At 36.5% G+C, this 23,660-nt stretch overlaps 1 protein-coding gene across 1 annotated transcript in view; it reads left to right on the forward strand.

Moving 5' to 3' along the window:
• LOC136246763 (probable serine/threonine-protein kinase DDB_G0271682) overlaps positions 1-23,660 on the forward strand; it is a gene marked incomplete in the record, with an annotated part of 247,696 nt that overhangs the window by 215,016 nt on the left and 9,020 nt on the right. Inside the window, 1 exon segment of the mRNA XM_066038330.1 lies at positions 14,541-14,642. Within this exon segment, the coding sequence (XP_065894402.1) occupies positions 14,541-14,642 (102 nt within the window).

Consider the following 23,660-nt stretch of genomic DNA (forward strand, 5'->3'; position numbering starts at 1 on the left):
TGTCGAGCTATGCTTGGCTGAAGGCATCGGTTAGTCAGAATAAAAATAATTCTGTTAAATTTTTTTTTTAATTCCATGGAAATTTTTTGGAAGGGTTTGAGGTTAGTCTAAAGACGTTTTTGGGCTTGGCTGTGCCTGACCAATACTGCCAAGGTGTCTTGAAGACAAATTGAGGCTGGTTTTAGGGCAATATTTTTGCTGGAAAAACCGAGTTCTGCATGATCCCTATTATACAGTACCACCATACTGTATGATATAACACGATATTCTTATACATGAAATGAAACCTAATTTCCTACCTTATGTATATCCAACACTAAAGATTACTTTTAAAATGAAGCAATGAATGGCAGACACAGGTGGGTATAAAGAGTGGACTCAGGACCGGGGATCCAAGGACCCTGGGACCGGTGAAGACCCAACTTTCATGGAGATTTTGCAATGTTTATATACATTCTGTACTTTTACTAGACACTTCTGCTAGTCACAGTGGCTAATCTCTCATGGTCAATCCACTTTCTGTCTGTTGCAATTGTTCACACTGTGTTTAATTCAATTACAAATAACATACAAGCACCACTGAAAATTTCCTGCATTGAATAGGCTACTGTGCTACACAAAGAGCACACTAGCCTAACATGTCACCAGTTAATAAAGTTCAATGACATGAAAATGGATTCAGTGAAGTGATTACTGCAAGGTACACCAGCAGCTCGATAAACAATCTTTGTGCAACGTAGCTAGCACATGAAGGCAATGACCTGTTAGAAATAACCCCTTTTAGAAATAAGCCCTTGATTAATACATTTACTGAAGGCGTGAAGAATGAGTGGCCTACATACAAGGCACTTATAATTTCTAGGCAATGTACAAAGAGCAGTCCACAGGACAGAGAAAGAGTGGTCTAGGCTATTTCAGACTGGCCATAAAGGTATCTCAGTAGTACAAGGATAGAAAGTAAGTATGTAAATTTCCTAAAAATTCCACAAAAATGTTGGGTCCCCACAGGTCCTTGGAGTCCCAGAGTCCACTGTTTATACCTACCCTCATTAGGCTTCCTTTCCTTGTGCTTTTATCTAATCCAAACTTCATTATGGTCAATAAGCTACAAGTCACACGATCAATTTGTGCTGTCCAGACAATGGAGGTGCCTGGATAATAGAGGTTTGGATAAGGGAGATTCCACTGTACGTACATGTTACTGTACATAGGCTAGTCCCTACTAAACTTTATCACATGGTTTCAGTGATCAGCCAGTCCACCTTCAATAAACTCAATAAAAATAGAAATTCAGTACAGTAAATAAACAGCCTTTACTCATTGAATAAATGTTTATTTTCTGTCATCTTTGCTGGAATGTAATCTGTTGTATACCACTGGGCAATTGGAAACAGTGGAAATGGAAAGTGGAAATGGAAAACGGAAATGGTCAAATCGTCATATAAATGTATCCTAGAGTGAAACCCTTGTTTAGTGGCCACTTCTTAAAGACCACTTTCTTATAAAGACCACCTCTGTGCAGAGACCACTTTATAATTAGATCTCCATGGCATACTGACCACTTCATGGTCACCTTTTATAAAGATCACCTCTTTGCAAAGACCACCTCTTCACATTGCAATAATAGCTAGTTTCCAAACATCATATGTTAGACCGCTTTATCAAAACAGGTAAAAGACTATATAGGCTCTTTGTTGATACAGTAGATTTTAGTGTGCTAACTACATTTCACTTGCATGGAATATTTTTGTATGACACATTCAGTACCATAGTTTTATCTATGCTGGTACAAACTAAGCGATGATGGTATATGACTTGAGTGAAGTGTGGACAAAGAGATGACATTGATTTGAGCCATGAAATACATGTTTGAAGCTTACCAAATATTACCATGTAGTGAGGGTGCACGTGGTCTTAGTTATCAAAGGTGACCACAAAGTGGTCCTTAGCCATCTTTGTGATGTAATTACAATGTGGTCTTTGTACAGAGGTGGTCTTTATAAGAAGGTGTTCTGTAAGAGGTGGTCACTAAACAAGGGTTTCACTCTAGGGTACATTTATATGATAATTTGACCATTTCCATATTCCATTTCCACTTTCCGCTTCCGGTTTCAATTTCCACTGTTTCCAATTGCCCTATACCACTGGAATCTGTAGCACATGAAGATTCTAATGGTGCATAGTTTAAGACTATAGTACCAAGAATAATCAAGATATTCCTTGTGTAATGAGCACTGTACAGCCAATGCAGACATTTGATAAAGAAGGCAGTTTTCTAAGTGGTGGGATCCTAAAGATTGTTTATCTGTTTGGTGGCTTGTTTATTCTACTAGTGACAACTACCACTTGGTTGCTAGGTGATAATGCATTTTTACAGCTCAGGGGAGTGACCATGAATGCTCTGTAGTGACTTCCCCCTCTGCTCACTAAACTGCATAGCACAAACTGATAGAAATAACAACATTACTTGTATTTAAGTTAGTCACTTTAGGATACTATTAGTATGTAGTTCTTAGTTATGGACATTTCTGAGATATGGATGATAGTATGTACCAGACCAGCTGGATAAGAGAGATCCCACTGTAAACAACATAACAGACCTTGTAAAATTTTCCAGTTTTGGTGAAAGGGAGCTTGTTCCCTTTGTACACAATCAAAACTTAGAAAGCAGCATGAATAATTCTCTTTGATATTGACACAGTTAATGAGGTTATTTATACACTTAGAGACCTGAGGTTAGGGCTCTAAGTTTCATTTAGAGACCTGTTGTCACGTGAGACTGTTATGGTAAATTTAATAACACTTCAAAGAGTTTTCTATGTCACTGATTTAATTAGTGGTTGTATGGTTAGTGAGATTTAGGTTTTTACCTTCATCAGCCATACCAGCACTTGATCAAGCTAGCTGTCAAGCCAAACAAGCCAGCTGCTAGATGCATATTACAGCTACCCCAACAGTTCACAACTAGCTAGCCATCAGTGAAACTACTGGTGTTGCCGAGTTTACAGCAAGCACATTTGTGTTCGTGTGCTTGTCAGCACTGTCACCATTAGATCATCAACACACTTCAGCTGTGCTATTGCACCTGTTTGTAACATTTGTTGCTTCATGGCCAGTAGTAATAAAGCTTGTCACTTCATGGCCAGTTGTTATAAAACTTGTCGCTTCGTAGCCAGTTGTTATAAAGCTTGTTGCTTCATGGCTAGTTGTAGTATAGCTTGTTGCTTTGATTCGTGGCCAGTTGTAATTAGAACTTGTTGCTTTGTGGCCAGTTGTAATAAAGCTTGTGGTGTTGTAATCGAGGTTGTAATAAAACTTATCGCGTTGTAATAAAGCTTGTCACTTTGCTGCCAGTAGTTGTAAAGCTTCTCGCTTTGTGGCCAGCTTGTTGCTTCTTAGTATTAGCTAGTAAACAAGCCTTGAAACTAAATAACAGTTGCTAAAACAACACTAAACTGGCCACAGAGCTGGCGGCACACACAAACATGCTGAAAAGGACCTTACCTAGCGTGACTCTGTGCTTCTTTCATCAGTGTTGGTAATGAGCTGCTTTTTAAATAGGTTAGATACACACTGTCATTTTTTAGTAGGTTGAAACCCTCATGCGTGGTTTGGCACCTCGATGGGAACTAATTAGTGACCTCGGCTACACCTTAGTCACTAATTATTGCCATGCCTCGGTGACCAAACCATGCTCTCAGGTTATCAACCTACTGAAAAACCTCCAATGGGTATCTAACATACACATAAAAGCAGCTGTGAGGCTTTGACAGGCTATAAAACAGTTTAGAAGATATTTCTAATAGAAATTTGTGGTTTAAAGTGGTTTGCTTTAGTTAAGCTTCCTTAGTGATGTATAACAACATAGAGTAATTGATGAATTATGACATAATAATTATTGTTGAATATATTCAATTTTAATGTACTGCATGTATTGTTATGAAACAAAGCTACAATAATAGCACGTTGTGTGCTACATGTAGCTATTTCATTCAATTGGGATCGGAGAAACTGCATGTTGTGAGATTACCAAGGCTGTTCTGTCTGTGATTTAAAATGATATTCAAGCAGCTGCTGGTTCGTTACAGCTATGTGCTGGTCAATTGTCAGGGTATGAAGCTGCTGTTCATTCTACAAGAGAGATATTTCCTCCATTGATGTGGATGCAGTAATACTTTTGGATGCTACCAATGTGTTTAACTCTCTTAATCGCCACACAGCTTTATGAAACATACAGCACCTACAGTATGTCCACCTTTTTCTACCATCTTAATAAACACTTACTGTAAGGAGGTTAATTTGTACATGAGAGGGTCAGTTTTACACTCTGAAGAGAGAACCACTGAAGGGGACCCCCTAGCAATGCCAATGTATGCACTAGGAGTGATTCCACTGATTAATTGTTTGGGTGGAAGTTCTGTCCAACAGATATGATGTGCTGATGATGCTACTGCTTGTGGTGGTTTGAAATAACTTCAGTCTTGGTGGATTAAATTGACATCTGTTGGTCCTGATTATTGCTATTTCCCTAATCCTTCTAAAACATGAATTGTTGTGAAGGAAGGAATGCATGATGCAGCAGTTTCCACTTTTCAGAGGACTGGGATCTCTATAGCATCGAATGGAAAGCGTCATCTTGGTGCTGCATTAGGCTCCCATTCATTTGTCGTCTTCTTTGTAGAAAAGCAAGTAACATCCTGGATCAAAGAATTGCAGCAGCTGTCAGACATCTCTGTTACCCATCCTCAAGCTGCATATGCTACATTTACACATGGATTTATTGGCAAATGGAACTTTCTAATGAGATGCATTCCTAACATTCAACCATTCTTGTCTCCTCTAGAAGAAACTATTCATTGTAGATTGTTACCTAACTGACTGATCAACCATCTTTTAGTGACAGTGAACGAAACTTGTTTGCTCTGCCAACCAGATTGGGAGGTCTGGTGGTTGTTAATCCCATCAGTTATTCATTGTTCCAGTTTGGTGCCTTCGTTAAAGTTACTGCTCCCTTAATTCACCTTATTTTACAGCAATCTTGTGCCTAAGTGTTGTCTTCACAGATTGAGGCAAGAAGAACAATTTTGGGCAATCATCATCAGTCTATCATAGGCTCCCATGATGCTTTGCTATCTATGCTATCATCATCATTATATAGGTCCATCATGTTATCTTCTGAAAAAGGCTCTTCCAATTGAGTAACTGCTATACCTCTAACTGAACATGGTTTTTGTTTGCACAAAGGTGCTTTTCGTGATGCCTTGTGCCTTCAATATAACTGGTGACCACCACTGTTGCCTTCCAATTGTGTGTGTGTGTGTGTGTGGCAAGCAATTCTCTGTTGAGCATGCCCCTTGTTGCCCACATGGTGGTCTCCCTACAATTCATCACAATGAGTTTCGAGACATCACTGCTGGATTATTAACACTGGAAAAAATTATGCATTTGTCTATATGTGCAACAGAGTACATATGAAGCAATTATAGTTAACTATATGTGCATCATATGTGAGACAACCCGAATATGATTTGAATATTACAAAGATCACATGTGATATTTGCAACATGTGTATGCTAGTGGTTTTGTGCAGTGCATATAGTACCACATTTGCTACACATTTACTTCATCTGCAATCCCATGACACATATATATGTACCTTATATTTACTAGTGTGGCCTATGTATGATACACATGATATGAATATGATATAAATATGAAGTGAATATGAATTACACATCATTAACAAACTAAGTATACTTTGCACTGTAGCTCACTATCATGTGAACAATTGTTTACAAAACTCACTATATTACATATAAATCAACTATACCAAACACATGTTGAGTTGTCATTTGTAAAATTACAGAAATAACTTTTTTACTGACAGATACACAGCAGATACACAGCAAGAACAGCCTCTGTTCCAGTGTTCAGTTGCCGGAAATGAACTTGATTTTAATCACTACTAGAAATGATGCTGGCTAAATGGCTTTTTCAGTGTAGCATACCTGGCCTGGTAGAGGCAGCAGATTTTCAATTCATTGTACTTTTGTCATACAAATTTCCTTGTATTCATTTTCTATCAGCAGATTCTGATATAACATACAGAACAGGCTACATCAATATACGGCCATCATTTCCAATCCAATACGCTTCAATGCATGTTGAGTGTATACCTCCTACCATGATACTGTCTCTCCAACCACCAACGAATGGATTTGATGATTTACATGCTTAAAAAACTTAAGATGTTCTAAGGCAAGAAACTTTATTACTACTAAATCCATGTAGTGAGTATACAGTGGTAAAGGTTTAACATGTAATACTGCATCACACAAATCTCTGCATGGTATAGAGATAAAATATTGGTAAGTTGCTTGGAGGATAGGTGTCTTGCTCTAGTAAAGTCTTAGACGAAGTACAAAAAGTTTTTTTAATCAAATAAAGATAAGTTTATATCACTGTTTACATGTTGTAGGTAACAACCAAATTCTTCAACTTGATTATTTGTTTGCACATGGGGAAATACCATCGCCGTAACTCTTGAAACTACACAACCAGCATCCATATAGTCCCTCAGAATATCATAGATATTCGTATACAGATGCATATACAAACTGAATTAACAGAATCTACCCATACAGCATTTCAGTAGAAACAAAAAACTGATACACTAGATCCAGGGTACTACGTATAGCTAGTAGTTTACTCACTGATCACTTAGAATGGCAGAATTCACTGACCACAACAACAACAACACACCTGAGACCACTGAATCCGGTATGAATTATAAACAGTGAGAATAATAGGTCCGATTTGTCCATTCATTGGCAGTTAATCTTGCAAATTAGATGAAATGTTGAGTGGAATTTGTCCAAATTTCGTAAGTCAGTGTCAGTAGGCTTCTGTGTCACAGGCTTTTGCAGGCCATGCCATCAATTTTCTACTTTTTTTGCCTTGTATGCTCATCAAATCACCATTCTTAGAACTGGGCCAATCCATTGCTTCTTCTAACATTACTTCATGTCATCTTCCTAATTCAGTTCTTTGCCTACAGCTTGCCAGGACAAGCAGTGGCCAGGCCGGCAGGATTTTTTTACGATGAATCAATTTTAAATTTTTAGGATCGCAAACAAGTCCCCCTTGTTCTTGTAAACCCAAACAGCAAACGATACCTCATGGTTTTGGCATAATATTTGCTATAGTGTGCCTCCATCCAGGCCTCCTGCTCCATGAAGAAGAGAGCTCACATGCTGCTTGTCACAGGAAAGCATGGGCGAGTGACAAGCAGGTGCCGTGTGAAGAAACCCAGAAGTCCTGTCACTCCTAGTATGCTTCCAGAGGAACTCCACTGTGAAAAAGTGTCGCTGGTTGGATCCCATCATTAGGGCAGCTGTAATGTTCTGTAAGTCACAGATACCCAGCAGATAGAGCAACACTGGAGGTGGGTCAAGCCATTACCTGATGGATTCAGCCATACAAGGAGTCATAAGTTAACAATGTAACCAATTCAGTTACTGGGATATGTGATAACATTTCAGTACTCATATTTCATCTCAAGAAAACCAACTTGTGTTGAATCTAGTACAACAAAAGGTATCAAGACTATAGACCAAAGGCTTGTTCTAACACTGGTAAAGATGTGACAAGGACCGCTCACATACCAAGATACTTTAATAGTGTAAGTTCATTTTCTGCTTAAAAGTGATCATTCAGCGATCATAGGAAGTTGTCCTTGACATCGTATTGGATGTTGCTGATGATAAGATTGCAGAAGAACTCCACAAGCATTTCAGTCTCAAGTATGACATGTTACTTGAGAAACTTAATTTATCTCCCATAACAGATTTGGTGAAAGGACTTCATTGGTTGATAATCAAGAAAGCATACATGCAGTTATTGATAAAATGGCAAATGAAACTATAACTATTAAACGTATGTTCCAAAAATTTGTGTTCTGTGTGTAGAGTTATCCATTTCCTGATAGGAGCAGTGACTTAAGAAATGCCATCCATGCCAGGAGAGAAACATGACAACAGTCAGCTTGCGCTGCCATTCTAGGAGAAGACAGAGAAGGCACGTATAAGAATTACAGTGGCTTGTATTACAATATGTTACAGATATTCTTTTTTTAGAAAGATTATGCGTAAAGCACTACACTATTCTTCAACTATTGGCACAGAATCAAAATGAAGGTATGAAGGAGGACTAATAACAACCGATGAATTAATCGGCCAAGATTCTGGTGGCAGATAATGCACCGACAGAGATAAGACATCTAATCGTCCACCGGAAAAAAGAAACTGATTAAATTCACACTGCACTGTAGTGGCATTGTAGAAAATTACAGGATGTGAAAAGTCTCTTAACAACAAAATAGATGTTGTAGCACAAGAAGCAGAGCTATGTTGGAGAATCAGAAGACCAAAGCCTTGTGAACTTTTCAGTTAGTGTCAAACTCATTTGAATTTGAACTAAAAGTAAATAAACTGTTGATGGAGTTGTATAATTATTTTCATGTTTTATTTTCAAATCAAATTTAATTATCGAATCAAAGTACGTAGCTTATAAGTTAAATTTGTCATGTGTATGCAACATATGTCTTATCCATGCACTTCAGATTTATGGCATCTATCCTGCATCTGTCCATGTGTGTGAAATTGTACAAATACAGTCCACATGTGCTGCAAATCCTGTTTATCTTCTCCTACACTCGACAACAAATGTGAAGCAAACAGCAAATTTACTCTAGATCAAATATGATGAGCACATAAGTGAATGTGATATTTGCTTAATATGCACTACATATGCACTGTAGGCACAGATGTGTTTTTTTCCAGTGTAACTGAACTATGTCATTGTGTTGAATCTCTACAACCATTATCAGGAGAATCTTTTCAGCATAGATTGGCTAATGTTGAGGATGGGGCCCGTCTTGATGTTGTTGCCAATGGTTTTTGGAAACGTGGTCAGAAGCTTATTTTGATGTCAAGGCATTTAATCCTTTTGCTCCCACACACTGTTCAGTATCTTTACCCCAGTATTACAGGCATGCGGAATTAGAGAAAAAAATGATGAAGAGAGGATTCGTGAAGTAGAACATGGGACATTTTCTCCTTTAGTATTTTCATGCACTGAAGGCATGGGTCCTTTGACAACAGTGGTGTACAAGAGAATAGCCACTCTGCTGTCAGAAAAAAATAGGCAATCTTACAGCAAGACCCTGTACTAGCTAAGATGTAAACTGAGTTTTCCCTACTCTGAGCAGTCATCATTTGTTTGAGAGGATCTAGATCTTTCTACCACTGCTTTGGCCTCAAAGAGTCTTCAGCTATTGACTTTGTGTGCACAGAGGGTATGATTAGTTCATTTAATTGAATTTTAAGTTTTAGTCTCTGCGTGTAATTTGTAATTTTGCTTGATTTTGTACAGACAGATAATATTTGTGTTGTAGGTTTCATTCACGTATTGTACATATTTACTGGAGTTCTGGTAAAAAATACAAACTTGCAAATGTGTTATCTGGGTAAGATAAAGTTTTGCACATAAAGCAAAATATCAGTACAAATTTTAGTGTGTATGTGATAAATGTTCATTTCATCAATTATTTGCATACAAAAGACAGATCGTTTTTAATGCCTTCAGGGTAAACTAATTAGAATATTGAGTTAATACTCAGATTATATAAAATTAATAGAATAACCGTCACAAAAGTCTCTTTGGTAATTTTCAATAATAGCCATGCAGTTTTAATGAAGCCAAACATGTGTGTCGGGCACACAATTATGGCTGCCAGATAAAATGTATGTAGGAATTAGTATAGTTGGTATATGTTCACCTGAGACCCTGCCAAATATAGTAGTATCAAAGAGGTCAACATGCATGTGTTCACTCCCAATAGTTTTGTACTGTAACAAGCATGTTTTTATGTTTTAAACATATTTGTGCACCTGAATTGTCCATACTCTATGTATGGGATATTTTAAAAGCCTCACAACTCACTTGTTCTTGCCTGTATCAAAGCACTTTTTTAGTTGGCTTCACAGTGCTACTAAATGTTTGGGCAGCTGGCCCTTGTAACAGGAGTTAGTAACAAGAAACAAGGGCTAGGTTAAGGTGAACAGACTATAGTAGATGTAAAACCATCTCACCATCAAATTTATAGAGCCTCCAATATACTGCTTCTAAACTGCTATTACTTGTAGACCATACAATATGTTATATGTAGTTAAAGCACCGATGCACGTGTGTATGAAAAATACAGTGTGAGGGCATGTGTCAAGATGCTTATATCATAATGCCACACATGTAGCACTCTTTTTGTTGTTTAAACTTCTCACTGCATGGGCTCCGAGAAAATATTTGAACAACAGATATCGCATGCAAGGACCAGGCTTGCGTCGATTATGCCGGCATAAGTTTGAGCATAATAAGGAATGAAAAACCTAAAGCATTATGGTGGCATAATGGAGCATAATTGCAACATATGGGGTAAATTTCTGCCACAGTGAGTATAACTTCTGCTATAATAGTCACAAATTCAACAAGGGATAATTTGTTTTGAACAGTGAAATGATTCCTGACAACTAGTAGAAACAATGCACTATAGTCTTGCTGCAAGTTTACACTTGACAGGATGAATGCTTATCATTGTGGGTTTAGTTTTATAGGACACATGCAGTCATGTGCCAACTAACACAAAGGCATGGCATTTCAATTTAGTTGAGCTTCATTCATTGAATTTGGTAATATCTAACATGTAACACCATCTGAACTTTGATATGATGATTATGATTATTGGAAGACAATAGTTATGATGGAAGCACTTATCTAGTGAATGTCTGGACATTGAGTCTTTGCGAGTCTGCAGTGAGACTGAGGTTAACAAATGTGACCAAATTTTGAAAACTGTTGATCTATATATGTGACTGGGCCTGCGAAAATAGGGCATGTGGGCACATGGTTTTAACCTACCTTTTCAAAACTTCATCACTCATAACTTTTTGTACCATTGTGCTATGGCAATACAATTCTTAGTTCTTTTTATCCATTTAATTGGCTTTATGATGCAAGTTACAGAATGCACATATTCTGTTCCAGTACTGAGATATGACCTGTAGAGTGATAGGGTGTAGTTTGTGCCCACATGCCCTATTTTCGCAGGCCTGGTCACATATACACTACTACTTTTGCAATAAAATGCATTTAAACACAATGGCTAAAACAAGTTCCAGAAACAAATTATGCAAGTTTTTATTGCCTCACTGGTTGGTGAATTGAGACTCCAATGGATAAATCCTGTGCATCATATTTTCTGTTCATAGGGAGTTCAAAAATCTTTGTTTCATCTCCATACAAGGAAGGGTTTCTAAGTTACAAATGTTTGTTTATGTTGTGGGGACGAAAGAACTTACCGACGATCGTTCTTCAGTGAATTCGCCTTACTTCTCAAATACAGAAGCATCTCTTGGGAAAACACTATACCTTGGTGGATTGACAAATTCATGACAAACACAATGAGCCAAGATTCAACTCCGTATGCCATTGTGTCAGTAAGTTATGTAGGTTTATGTAAGTGCCTGTAGATTATTTTCTTGATGGCTTCTGTACATATTGATTTATTTGCTCGTCTGGCTGTCTACTGCTGTAATTCCCACACTGCTCAACTTATGAAGCTGAACCTATCTGTCCCTATAGACAACAAAGAATAAGTAAAATGAATGTTGAAAAATTGATGGTTTTCCAAAATTAGTTCACAAATAAAGATCAAGATTCTCTAATAGAACAGTCAAACACTCAAATAAAATAGTTATCATACATGACAGATAAAATGAGAACAATTTATTCTAGGATACTAATATGTTCTTGGTATGGTGCTGCAAATGCCAGATACAGATTATACTTAGCAATTTTGCTGTCCTTTGAATACCAATTGCTACAACTCAAAAAATTGATCAAAATTATTAAGAAACCATATCTACACACAAAATTACCATGACATATGCCTGGAGCTTCTGAGGGACTGAACATATGCCCACAGATCTCCTGCTCTAATATGCCTACTAATTCTGGAATACATTCCCTTTTCAAGCTTTTGCTACTATTTTTTGTATTGCAGTTAAAGTGATACTTCTCCATTTACATTATAAGGAATTTCTCTGCACAAAATTCAAAAAACACATAAAATAAAAACATGATGGATTTATGAAAATCACAAAAACAGGCATAATAGGCAGAAAATTGGGAAATTCCAAAAAGCGTATTAGGCAAAGTTTGGAGAATAAGCCTAACAAGACTAAACAGCAATAAAATTATAGGTACTTCTGGGTTTAATACAGTGAATGGCTTGATAGTTGCAGTTCACAAGAGACATTGCTGTTGCATGATAGTTTCATGGCTTCTCATGCAATTGTATGTATTTCTGTGTGTGTAGCTTTGCCTGGTTAGAAGCTGTTGACGCTTGCTGTGCCTGTACACTACAACCTTTGTTGTCCCCTCAAGGTTACTATATAAATCACTTAGTTTCCTTGTAATTAGTGTCTAGTAACTACATTGTGATTAAACCAGAATACTTTATAATTTTGTGTAATTTTGTACAGCACATACTACTGCCAAATTAAGTGGATTACAGACACACGTAGTCTACTGTTCTCTGTAACTAAGGTATGTAAGGCTGTGTAACAAGCATAGCATAGCTGAAACTACTGACCTAAGGTGATACATTAGTAATTTAATCACTTTGTTGCTCGGACAGAAATCATCTGTAACTACAACAAGTTGCATGGTATGAATGTGTTTTGTAAATAGTGGCTAGTCCTTTTTAATGACCACAACTCTGTGAGTTTTTAGAACATCATTTCTTGACTACACAATACTTTGGTTATGTTTCCACGTAATGTCCTAATAAATCTTCAGGCATATAGTTAGCTATATAGTTTCAGTAATTTGTACTGGACCTTATTCTAACTATACACATCCATGTGTATATCATGTAGTAAGATGCGAAGTCAATATTTTTGACTCAGAAGCTCATAAAAACTAGGCCAAGCAGCCTCAGGGTAAAGATACAGAAATAATACAGTACAAATAAGTATGTAGTGTATGAATGTTGATATTATGCTGTCCCATTATCACAGTCAGTTATAATTAAAAACAGCTCATATCAAAAAAGGCTAATGGAAATTGTAACATTTGGAAAATTTTACAAAGCACTAAATTTTAACCTTAATTCTTATGAAATATGAATTAAGGTTAAATGAGGGTAACATTTGTTTTGGTGGATTCAATTCAACTTATGAAATAGCCTAAAAACTGCTTCATGTCCTTTTTGTAGCTTTAGTTTGGTTCCATTTATCAGTTAAAATTTTTGAACAGCCTTTCTTTCTTGCCCAGTAGAAAATACATGTTTTTGTTTGCGTTATATACAAATAAGGCAAAAGTACACCCATTAGAATCCATAATTTGTCTGACAAACCATACATAAAAACACAGCCCTTGAATTTCCCTATACAATGGCATCCAAACATTTCTTGTAAAATTTTCATAGTGGCAGTTGTTAACAATTTGACTCCACCACAATGCACACTCCATGCAATTTTCTATAGGAGAAATTTGTTACCTCAGTACGCAAACCTTAAAAGTACAATGGGTTGTCCTACCCAAATTCACTACACTTGGTCTCATTCAATGAGTTGAATTGTACAGATTAAGAATCCACCCAAACAAATGGCTTAACTCTGGCCATTCTACAAAGATACATCACAAAACATACAAATAACAAGGTTTTTTCACAGTACAATTTCATACCTGGATGCATAAATTTGCTGTACAAGGCTCTCTCCTCTCTTTTCCATTGGTCGCTATACAAAATCTTGCATATCACTTGATGCACAATTTATCAATGATTACGATAAATGCAACTCCATCTCCATAAACTGAAGTATGCAGAAATTATGATGTGTGGTTTGAAATACGGTGTTATTTTCCATGATTTTAATGTGTAAAAATTAAATGTACAGTAAATACGACAAAGTTTTTGATATACTTTTTACTCAGCTAGTAACACATTTGTTATATACTTTATGTGACTCTTTACAAAACTGCAAACTTTATTATGTGCTTGTTCCAGTATAGGGTCATGTTTGACTTATTGTGTTGTATTGTAATAGAGTATGTAACAGTTCAGCTATTTTGTACTTGTTTGTTTTAATAGTAGAACATCAATACTTGTTTTCGTCTTTTATTTCATACCACAGCTTTCTTGGCCACACAACACACTGTGTGTCTTGGTTTTAAACCACAGCATTAACACACCTATGTATTTATAATGATGCAAATATGTAGACTCTATACTATGGTGTTTAGTAAGGGTGATACAAAATTCTAGAGTGCTTCTGTGACTTGTGTTAATAACCATTCCATTTAATAGTTACCACATTGTACTTTATACAATATTTTATACTTTGGTCCACATTAAGTTAATATGATATTTGTATTCTGTATTGTTTGCAAGTATAATGATCCACTTCTATAATATGTAGTATGGCAGGACTCCCTTGAAGTTGGCTGCAGATGATAACTACATTGATATAGTCTACTACTTAAAGAAAACATCTCATCAGACTATTTCACATTTGTCACAGGTAAGGAATGTCTACAGCAACACGTTACAGTTGTGACATGTCTCTGTGGTAACAGATTTGGCTGCATATAAGTGTGACTACTGTTACTACATTAATGAACTATTGTGTAGTATAATTCATAGGCTTGTTGAATCTGGTGGCTGGAACAATATTCATATTATCTGATATCCTGATATTACTTCAGTATCCAAATAGTAGTTTGAAGCCAAGAGAATAATTTTCAATAATTTAATTAAAATGATATTTTGTTAACCTTTCTTCCTTTCATGTTAATCATAACTACATGCAAATTTGATTGCTACAGAAATGTAATGTTTGTTTCTGATCTAAAGTGTTAGCAAACACACATGCTTATTCATAGCAAGTGATGTCACTATTCATACAGTACCATAGTACTGTATATTGAGGATCATGGAGCTGTGGGCTTCTTGGCTTTCAAAAGTACACGAAAAATACCCTCAGCTTACCTTCACAATAGCTTTGCAGTATTGGTTAAGCATAACTAAGCCCAAAAATTCCTTCCGGGCAACCCATAGCTCTTCCAAAAAGTTTCTATGAAATTTTAAAATTTTTTTATTCCGCTAAATTTTCTACTGGCTAACTGATGCCTTCAGCCAAGCATAAATCAACAATGTGTGAGGCTCAGCTTGAATTTTTTACTGTTCGATGTTTCATCCAGAGACTACCTTGTGTATTACATGTATAGCTACATGTGGGTTGTATAGAGTAGGAGGTTGTTCTTAGGTATTTATTTTGTATAAGGAATTATGGTTTATTATTTCAAACGGTACGGTAGTACCATTTAAGTACAGTCGATTGCAGAATTGTTGAAATTTCTCTTCCCGTGCCGTAAACATTCCGTGGGCTGGAAAACTATTTGTAGTGAAGCCTGATCAACCGGATTGAGAAAATAGATTAGTGTGGTTCAATTACTGTTGAATTCGTGGCAAGGACAATAAAATTTACTCACAAGGAGCCTTACGGAAACACTCACGGTACGGCATACTTTTTTCAAGAATTCTGCAATCGACTGTAGGGATTGCAGTGAAACTTTCACGTGCCGCTCAAAATTCCGCCTTTTAAAATCACCCCAGAGACATTTTATGCGGCCAAAATCACTTTTACGGAATAGTACTAGTCCATATAATACATAAAACAGCATCAAATGCAACAAAACACTTACAGGTGGCGAGATATAAAATTAAAAAAATATATATTGCCAAAACTTGAATTTTAGCCTCACTGCCTCACTCACTGACCACAGTCGTAAGGCTACAGGCCAAACTAAGCAGTGCACGGCCACCATTTTACACCACAATAACAAACTCACCAGTGGGATGTGCCTTTTGGGGTTCCGGTGAGTGTAGGTCTTCAGCGCCTTGTCTCTTCTTTCATCTTCAATCAGGCTGCTTGTCTTCTTCATACAACGAAACCATATCAAGGCGTTAATTTTCCGTATCAACACTTTCTTTAAGCAGCTTAACAGACGCCACAAGATTATTTAAGGTGCTTAGACTATGCTACTGCACAGAGGTACTGTTACTAGATAGCTACCTGTATCTTCACAACAGATCACAAGATCACATAATAATAATAATCACGCCTATTGTTTAATCTATGCATTATTAATCTATCGATTGAAACCACGATGACACACCCATTTTACACTAGGTGATGGAATGGCTAATCAGTGACCTCACACCTTCAAGTTGGAAGGCAGACTCTAATAATCGATCGAAATCACGATGACCATGCCCCGTTTGGGCAAGCGCACATCTTGCAGACTGACTCGAGATACTCTAATACAGCAGTCACCCTAATAGAACAGTCACATGTTTATAGCTAGTTGTATGCTTTAACAATAATTAAACAAACTAGTATATTAAAAATTATGAATTTAAAAGTGAAGTAGGGATTCAAGCGGTAAAAAGTAGTGAAACAAGAGATGAACTATAGTAGCTATTACAGCAAAGCTTGGTAGGAAATTCCTACTTTGGCATTGGACACAAAATAATTGCTATACCATGCCAAAGTAGGAATTTTCTACTGAGCTATGCTGTAATAGCTACTACTGTTCATCTCTTGTTTCACTACTTTTTATCGCTTGAATCCCTACTTCATTTTTGAATTCATAATTTTTAATATACTAGTAATATTTACCTGGTAGAATGTTTACGAAGTATTCTAATCGCAACACCCAGCCATGGTGTTCAGTAAATAGAAAATAAAAGTAGCGAAGTAATTTGTACAATGTATATATTTTCCAATATAGGTACAGTATAACAGGCCATATCAGTAGTCCATGACTTGCTTGGCTACACATGAGCATCTCAACTTCAATGGTGGTATTGCTACTATGAGTGGCTGCATAATATTTTAGATGTACCCCAGTAAACATTTCCTGAAATGAAAGGTTAAAGCATTGTAAATTAATATTCTAGCAAAACATATTGCTTAAGTAGAAAGTCTGCTGCACATCATGAATGCCCGACAAGTTACATTGTGTGTGCTTCCTGTAGTGTAATTAGTATTGTAAAGCAGATATAACTGTGAAGTAGCCATGAATAAACTAACATAGTGAATACAACACTAATAGCCAAAATTAATCATCTAAGTGCCACACCCAGTGCTATACATGACATCACTCCAGGTGTCTATCATCAATGAAACAGTAGTATAAAACAGAAACAGAAGTTCATATGTGACCGGATTTGCAAAAAGGTACCTTTTTCACACACAAATTTTGACCCATTTTTTGAACTTTAAAGCTTCATAAAATTTTGATCATGGCATATAATTGCTTGAAATTTTCAATGAATGTAGCTACAGTATCTGGCTACATTTTGATACTAAGAGAAAGTTAATCAGTATAAGGCATCAAGTGTTACATCATTTTGTTTGCTGGTATGTCAAATGTGTGGAAAAGGTACCTTTTCGCAAATCCGGTCACATATGATGTTTTAAGTGTACTAAAGTACTTATTTTACTAGCCATTAGTATACAATGCTAATGGCCAAAGTGCCACACCCAGTGCTATACATGACATCACGCCAGTTAAGTAGTGTCAACCAAAAAAGCAACACACCTTATGCAGCAAAAGTCTTTGAGTAGGCTGTAGGACCAGGTGTCCTACAGACCTTCAGCACTTGTGCTGTAAAGCATTAATAAATAAACTAGTGTCCATTTGGTTCTACTTGGAGTACTTAGAGGTAATGAGTTACTCTCTAGAATTCCTATGGATGTAATTACATGAAAATAAAAAGGAGAGAACATCCTGACCATCTGGTAGACTCCTGTAAGCGTTCAAGCATAAATCGGATGGCTGCAGGTTTGAGGCTACCTAGGTACAGTCATGGATTTTTTCTCCTTTCTCCAACTTTTCAAACACACCTTATGTAGCTAAAGTCTTTGAGCAGTCTGTAGGACCAGGTGTTCTAGATCGCCAATGAATGAAGCTACAAGTACCAAATTTTCACATGTTTTACACTAATTCCTTATCTTCCAGAGCATTCACCGTGTAATAGCAAACAGCTAGGTTTTCCTCCATTTTAAATATTTTTAAACTGGGGTTGACTGTATCAGGCAAGCTACAAAATGGTGGGAAGCAGGGACCACAGAAATGCAAGTAGCTATTTATAAAAATTAAAGAGGAAGACATGGGGATGAATTAGGCCAAGTTATGGTTTCAAAACTGGCTAAAATTGAAGGACTTTTACAACACAGATCTGTATTCAACACTGCAGCATTGTACAGCCACATGCAGCCATCTCCAGGCTAGCCAGAGCTCCATTAGGGCCCCAGCCCACTCATACGGATCACCACTGTGTTTAGTAAAAGCAGTCACCGAAAGCAGACTACTCAAGTCTAGCTGATTGTGATTATGAAATTTGATAGTTTGTTATTGTAGCTTTGTGTTCTTGGTGAAAATCACATCTGCAGTCATGGGCAATAAGATTGGTTTCCCAGATCCATTCACAATTATCCAGCTCAGAAAAATTACTTGCATAAAAGTTTTGGTCTCACCATTCTGCACAGGGGGTTTGGGGGCTCATCACTCTGGAGAGACTTAGCCCTTCTAAAAATGCCTCTAGCTGTCATTGAGCAAGTCTACTTGCCTAAAAGCTAATGCTTAGTTAACTGCAGTTCCAACGATTCAACTAGTCCATCAAAATAGATATACCCTAATAGAGCAATCATCGTAATAGAACAGTCAAAATGTTATATTATTATCAACAACTAGACTGATTTAAAGTGGCAACATTATCAGTTTCTACTACAGGATTGGGTAGGTGATTAACTGCTGTGTGGAAGAAGAAATAGTGATACAGTGGATCCTCACTTATCCGAACCTCAGTTATCTGAACATCTCGATTATCCAAACGCCAAATGTGACTGTTCTATTAGAGTATTTTGTCATCAGTGTGCATTCTATTAGAGTAAATGACTGTTCTATTAGAGTAGTTGAACGAAGCTCTGTATATAAATCAGTGGGCTTCAGTTATCTGAACAAATTCAGTTATCTGAACACTTTTGGCTAATTATAAGGACAAAGCTGTTCGGATAACTGAGGATCCACAGTATGAATAAATTCTTCAGGATAAGTGTAAGACTTTTTGCTACTACTACTACAGGTGTGATTAGGGTTGGCCTGAAGGATGTGATGACAGAGTATATCTACTTGATGATTAATAATTCTATAAAACATTACTACTAAAGTTAATTCATGTAATTGGCTTTCCATTGTTTGCCAATCAAGTTGAGCTAACATAGCTGTAACACTGGAGTATTTAGAGTAATCATTAATTACAAATCTAGTGGCTTTCCTTTAAATCATCTCCATTTGTTGTATGTTAAATTGTGTGTAAGGGGACTAGAAAACTGCTGAGAATGGGGCATGTATATGTTTAATAGCATTTAGCTTATACATCTTGTGCATACTGTCCAAAATTTCTCCTAAAAAATTCCAGAGTTGAGTTTGCTCAACCAATGTTTCTTGAGATGAGTGTAGAGCAAGACAAATTGTGAGAAATAGTCAAGCCAGGATATTTTTCAGATGGTATTCTCTGATCTTTCAACAGGTAGTGATACTCAGAAGGGGAAGGCTTGTTTGTAACTATACTATTAGATGTTCGCACTTTGTAAAATTCAAAGGTAACTGCCAGATGTTTGACCAGAGAGCTAATTTATTAATGTCATTTTTGCAAGGTTTGGACTGTTAATGTTTTTATAAATCAATAAATCATCATCATAAAGCTTCAGTACAGAGTTAATATTGATGAATAGAAATAATTATAGAAGGGGGCCCAGCACAGATCCTGGGGTAGACTAGAGGGCACCAGAGATGGAACACTAAACTTGTTGTCTACAGGTACTTAGCTTGTTGAGTTCTATTGGTGAGAAAGTCTCTAATCACATTCTAAACATGCTCCAGAAATTCCATAATATCCAGTTTCTGACATGGGGCACTTTGTCAAAGGCCTTTGAAGAGTCCACAAAAAAAGAATATCTCCTTGGTCTCCAGAATTGAGACATGTGGCTATGTCATGTATAGTTGTTAATGAGCTGTCTTGCATGAGAAATTCTTCATGTTGGGAATCACATAAGATAGAGTTTGTCTCAAGGTGTTTGTACACTGAACTACTGTACATACTATGTACTCAATGATCTTACATGGTATACTTGTTAGGGATATCAGCCTGTAGTTAGCAAGATTTTTATGTGATCCTTTCTTAAAGATTGGAGTGATACTGGCAGTTTTCCAGTCACTGGGAAGATGATGTTGATGCAGTTATACTTTAAAGCCTTATTATAAGCAGTCCATTTGGGATCTAAAGGCTCTATAGCTTTGTAGCTCATTTAGCAGTTTAACCACACCATTCATCATGTGATAATAGTGTTGTATGGGGATGCCCATGGGTCTGGTAGAGTAAAGGAATCCTCCTGAGTAAAGACAGATAAAAAGTGTTTGTTGATAGTGTCAGCCTTCTCTTGTGAGTCACTTACTGTTCACCCATTGATTTCCAGTGGTGACTTATGTAGGAAATCTCACGACAATGTCAAATTTCTAAATACCAGGAAATCAACAGCATGTCAAATGTTTGGCAGAGGAAATGTCCAGACACATGAAATGTTCATGTTTTTTAGGGAATGTCACAACATGTGTTATTTACCATACCATACGCAAGGAAATTTTGACATCAAAAAATTTGACGAATTTGACAAATCGGTTTAATTCGTCAAATTTAAATTCGTCAAATATTTATAAGTGCCCTAAAAGTACAGGTTTTGCCTACAATTTCTTGATTTTCGTCAACATTTTATTCGTCAAATCTGCTGAAGTCTGAATTCGTCAAACTTTTCTTACGTCAAAATTTCCTTGCGTACGGTATACTGGTTTACTCCAGGTTTGATATACAGTGAAACCTGTCTAAGCCGGTCACCTTTGGGCCAAGATTTCTTGGCCTTAATAGACAGGTGGCTGCTTTAACAGGTGGATTAGTGTATAAATTTCTCAGTAGGGTAATTTAAAGTTGGTCTTTTAAAAGAGGTAGCCTTTCTTTACAGGTGGCCACTAAGACAGGTTCCACTGTAGCTATAAAAAGAATATGACTGGAAAATTCAATTCCTGTACATTTCCATGCTGATTTTTGGTCCAGAAATGTCACTTTTTTCCTGTTGATTCTGGAAAATTCAATTCCTGTACATTTCCATGCTAATTTTTGGTCCAGAAATGTCACTTTGTTCCTGTTGATTCTAGGTTGAGGAAGTAGGAGAGAAAGTTGCAAACTGTGTGTGCTATAACACTGGGATTTATCCTTAAGTTGAGTTGATTGTGTCTGTGCCACTGCACAGGCATGACACTCATAACTGTTGCATGACTATAGTACCAATATCAAGTAGTTACCATGTCGGGCTAAAAAGATGCCTGTTCTGTCCAGAAAGTAAGCTATTAAGAAGCAAATTATGAGTGCTACCATTGAGATTTATCTTTCGAGTGTTTTGTGTCAGTGCCACACCATGTCGGACATTGGTACTAGATGCCTAGCTGAATGCTAACAATGCCTGTCTTATCCAGAAAGTAAGCTAACAGTAAGGACATTTTGTTTTTGGCTTTGTTTGATAAATGTAGTAAACAAGACCACAGGTTACTAACGATTTAGTAACCACACCACAGGTTTCTATTGGATTTAGTAACCTCTGACATCAAAGGAAATATTATGTAAAATTTTCTAATGGAATTAGAAATAATCAGTCATGGGTATAGACTCAAGTATAGTGATTAGATGTCCACTAGTACATTTGCAGGTGTAGACAACCTTCCACAATGTACTTTTTAATTCTATGACCCTAATGAACCATAAACCATAACATACAATGTACTACATCTGTGTGTTTGCTTTTAGTCATGACTAGAATAATGAGCAATGACCATCCGCCTAATCAGTTTTTAAAAATATGAACAAGAATCTTGTAATAAAGTTTCGTTGACCTAAGTTCAAAAGTTCCATTTGCTGTTTTGGATGAGTACACTTGATAGTCTATTTTGCTAACCATCAGTGAACTAAGATCAACCTGCTATGCAAATTATAAAACTTATCATCATAACACAAAATTTATTATAAAATACCACTAAAGCAATTTCCCCTGTAAGCTGAATTAAAGCAGAATAAACTGTTAATATGGTACAGATATTAAAGGAATTTTGTTAATGTGTGTTCTTTGTACTCTTAATAATTTAGAGCAAATTAGAGAAGTTCCTGTTAAAGTTGTGACAGTTTAATAAAATGCCACCTCTATTATTTTAGTAAACATTATATAGAACTTTCTGAGTTGTCTTCTTTGGAGCGTTTTCTGAAGTATACTTGAACTGCTTCAGTTATCATTTCTCAGACCATTAATAAGTATTCATATAATGTTGTTTCTAGTTGTAGAACTAGCAAATAAGATTAGTTTGGCTAGTTTTGATGTTTCAAAGTGTGTTGTATGTAATTAAGCTAGCTATATATCCATAATTACTGTACTGCATCTACCACATAACTGTTCTTTCTTAGTTATAGAGTATTCGAGTCCTCACTACTTTATGGCTAACTAAAGGCATTCTTTGGGCCCTTTAATCTTCCTACAGTGGAACCTCTCTTATCCGGGCAGTCTGGTGGATACTATCTCAGAAATGTCTGTAACTAATAAGTGGATGCTAATATGCTGAAATAACTGTTTTAAATTATTATTATTATTGCTGTCAGTTTGTATTATACAGTTTGTTGGGGTAAGTAGAATTCTAGGAAAACGGGAACGGAAACGACCTACGGAAAATGCCTGATGAAGGTTATCATGTCAATATACGGGTTAGATTTTTACAGCATGATGCTTCTTTGTAACATTGTTGGACCCTTTCGCACTGTTCAGCTAAAGCGATCGAAACTCTCTAATAGAGCAGTCACCGTGCATTAAAATACTCTACTAGAACAATCAAGAATGTTTTGTGAACTATGCGGACCTTTAAACCTGTGAATGATGGAGCAACTATGGCTGGAAAAGATTAGGTATGTAGACTAGCTAAGTCATCAACACTGACTGTTAACTGTTCCTTTAAAACTATAAACATTTAAAAAGATTCAACACTGAAACATGCTTGAAGAAGTTTGTGAAGTATTCTATATAGACTGAAGACAGTGTCTATATAAGCTATGCACTTACATGCAGCTTCCTGATAAGAGTTATGTATGATAATGTATGCTGTTAGCTTGTTTGTCAGCTCCAAGACTTGCATGGCTGGTCTCATATGACACACACTAGCTAGCTATATCATCAACACTATTTAAAAAACTGAAATAACTATACTCCTTGAAACCATACAAAAGATTCAACAATTAAGAATGAAGAGATTTACAAAGTATTCTAATCAGTTGACAGTGTTTACATAAAGATGTTAGAAGGTGTATGGCTGCAACCTTGTCAAGATAAAAGTTAGGTATGTGATAGATACAGTATGTGTCAGGCTGATCAGTGACTCCAATG

Source organism: Dysidea avara, chromosome 2 (genome assembly GCF_963678975.1).
Source record: "Dysidea avara chromosome 2, odDysAvar1.4, whole genome shotgun sequence".
In the NCBI taxonomy this organism is placed as follows: domain Eukaryota; kingdom Metazoa; phylum Porifera; class Demospongiae; order Dictyoceratida; family Dysideidae; genus Dysidea; species Dysidea avara.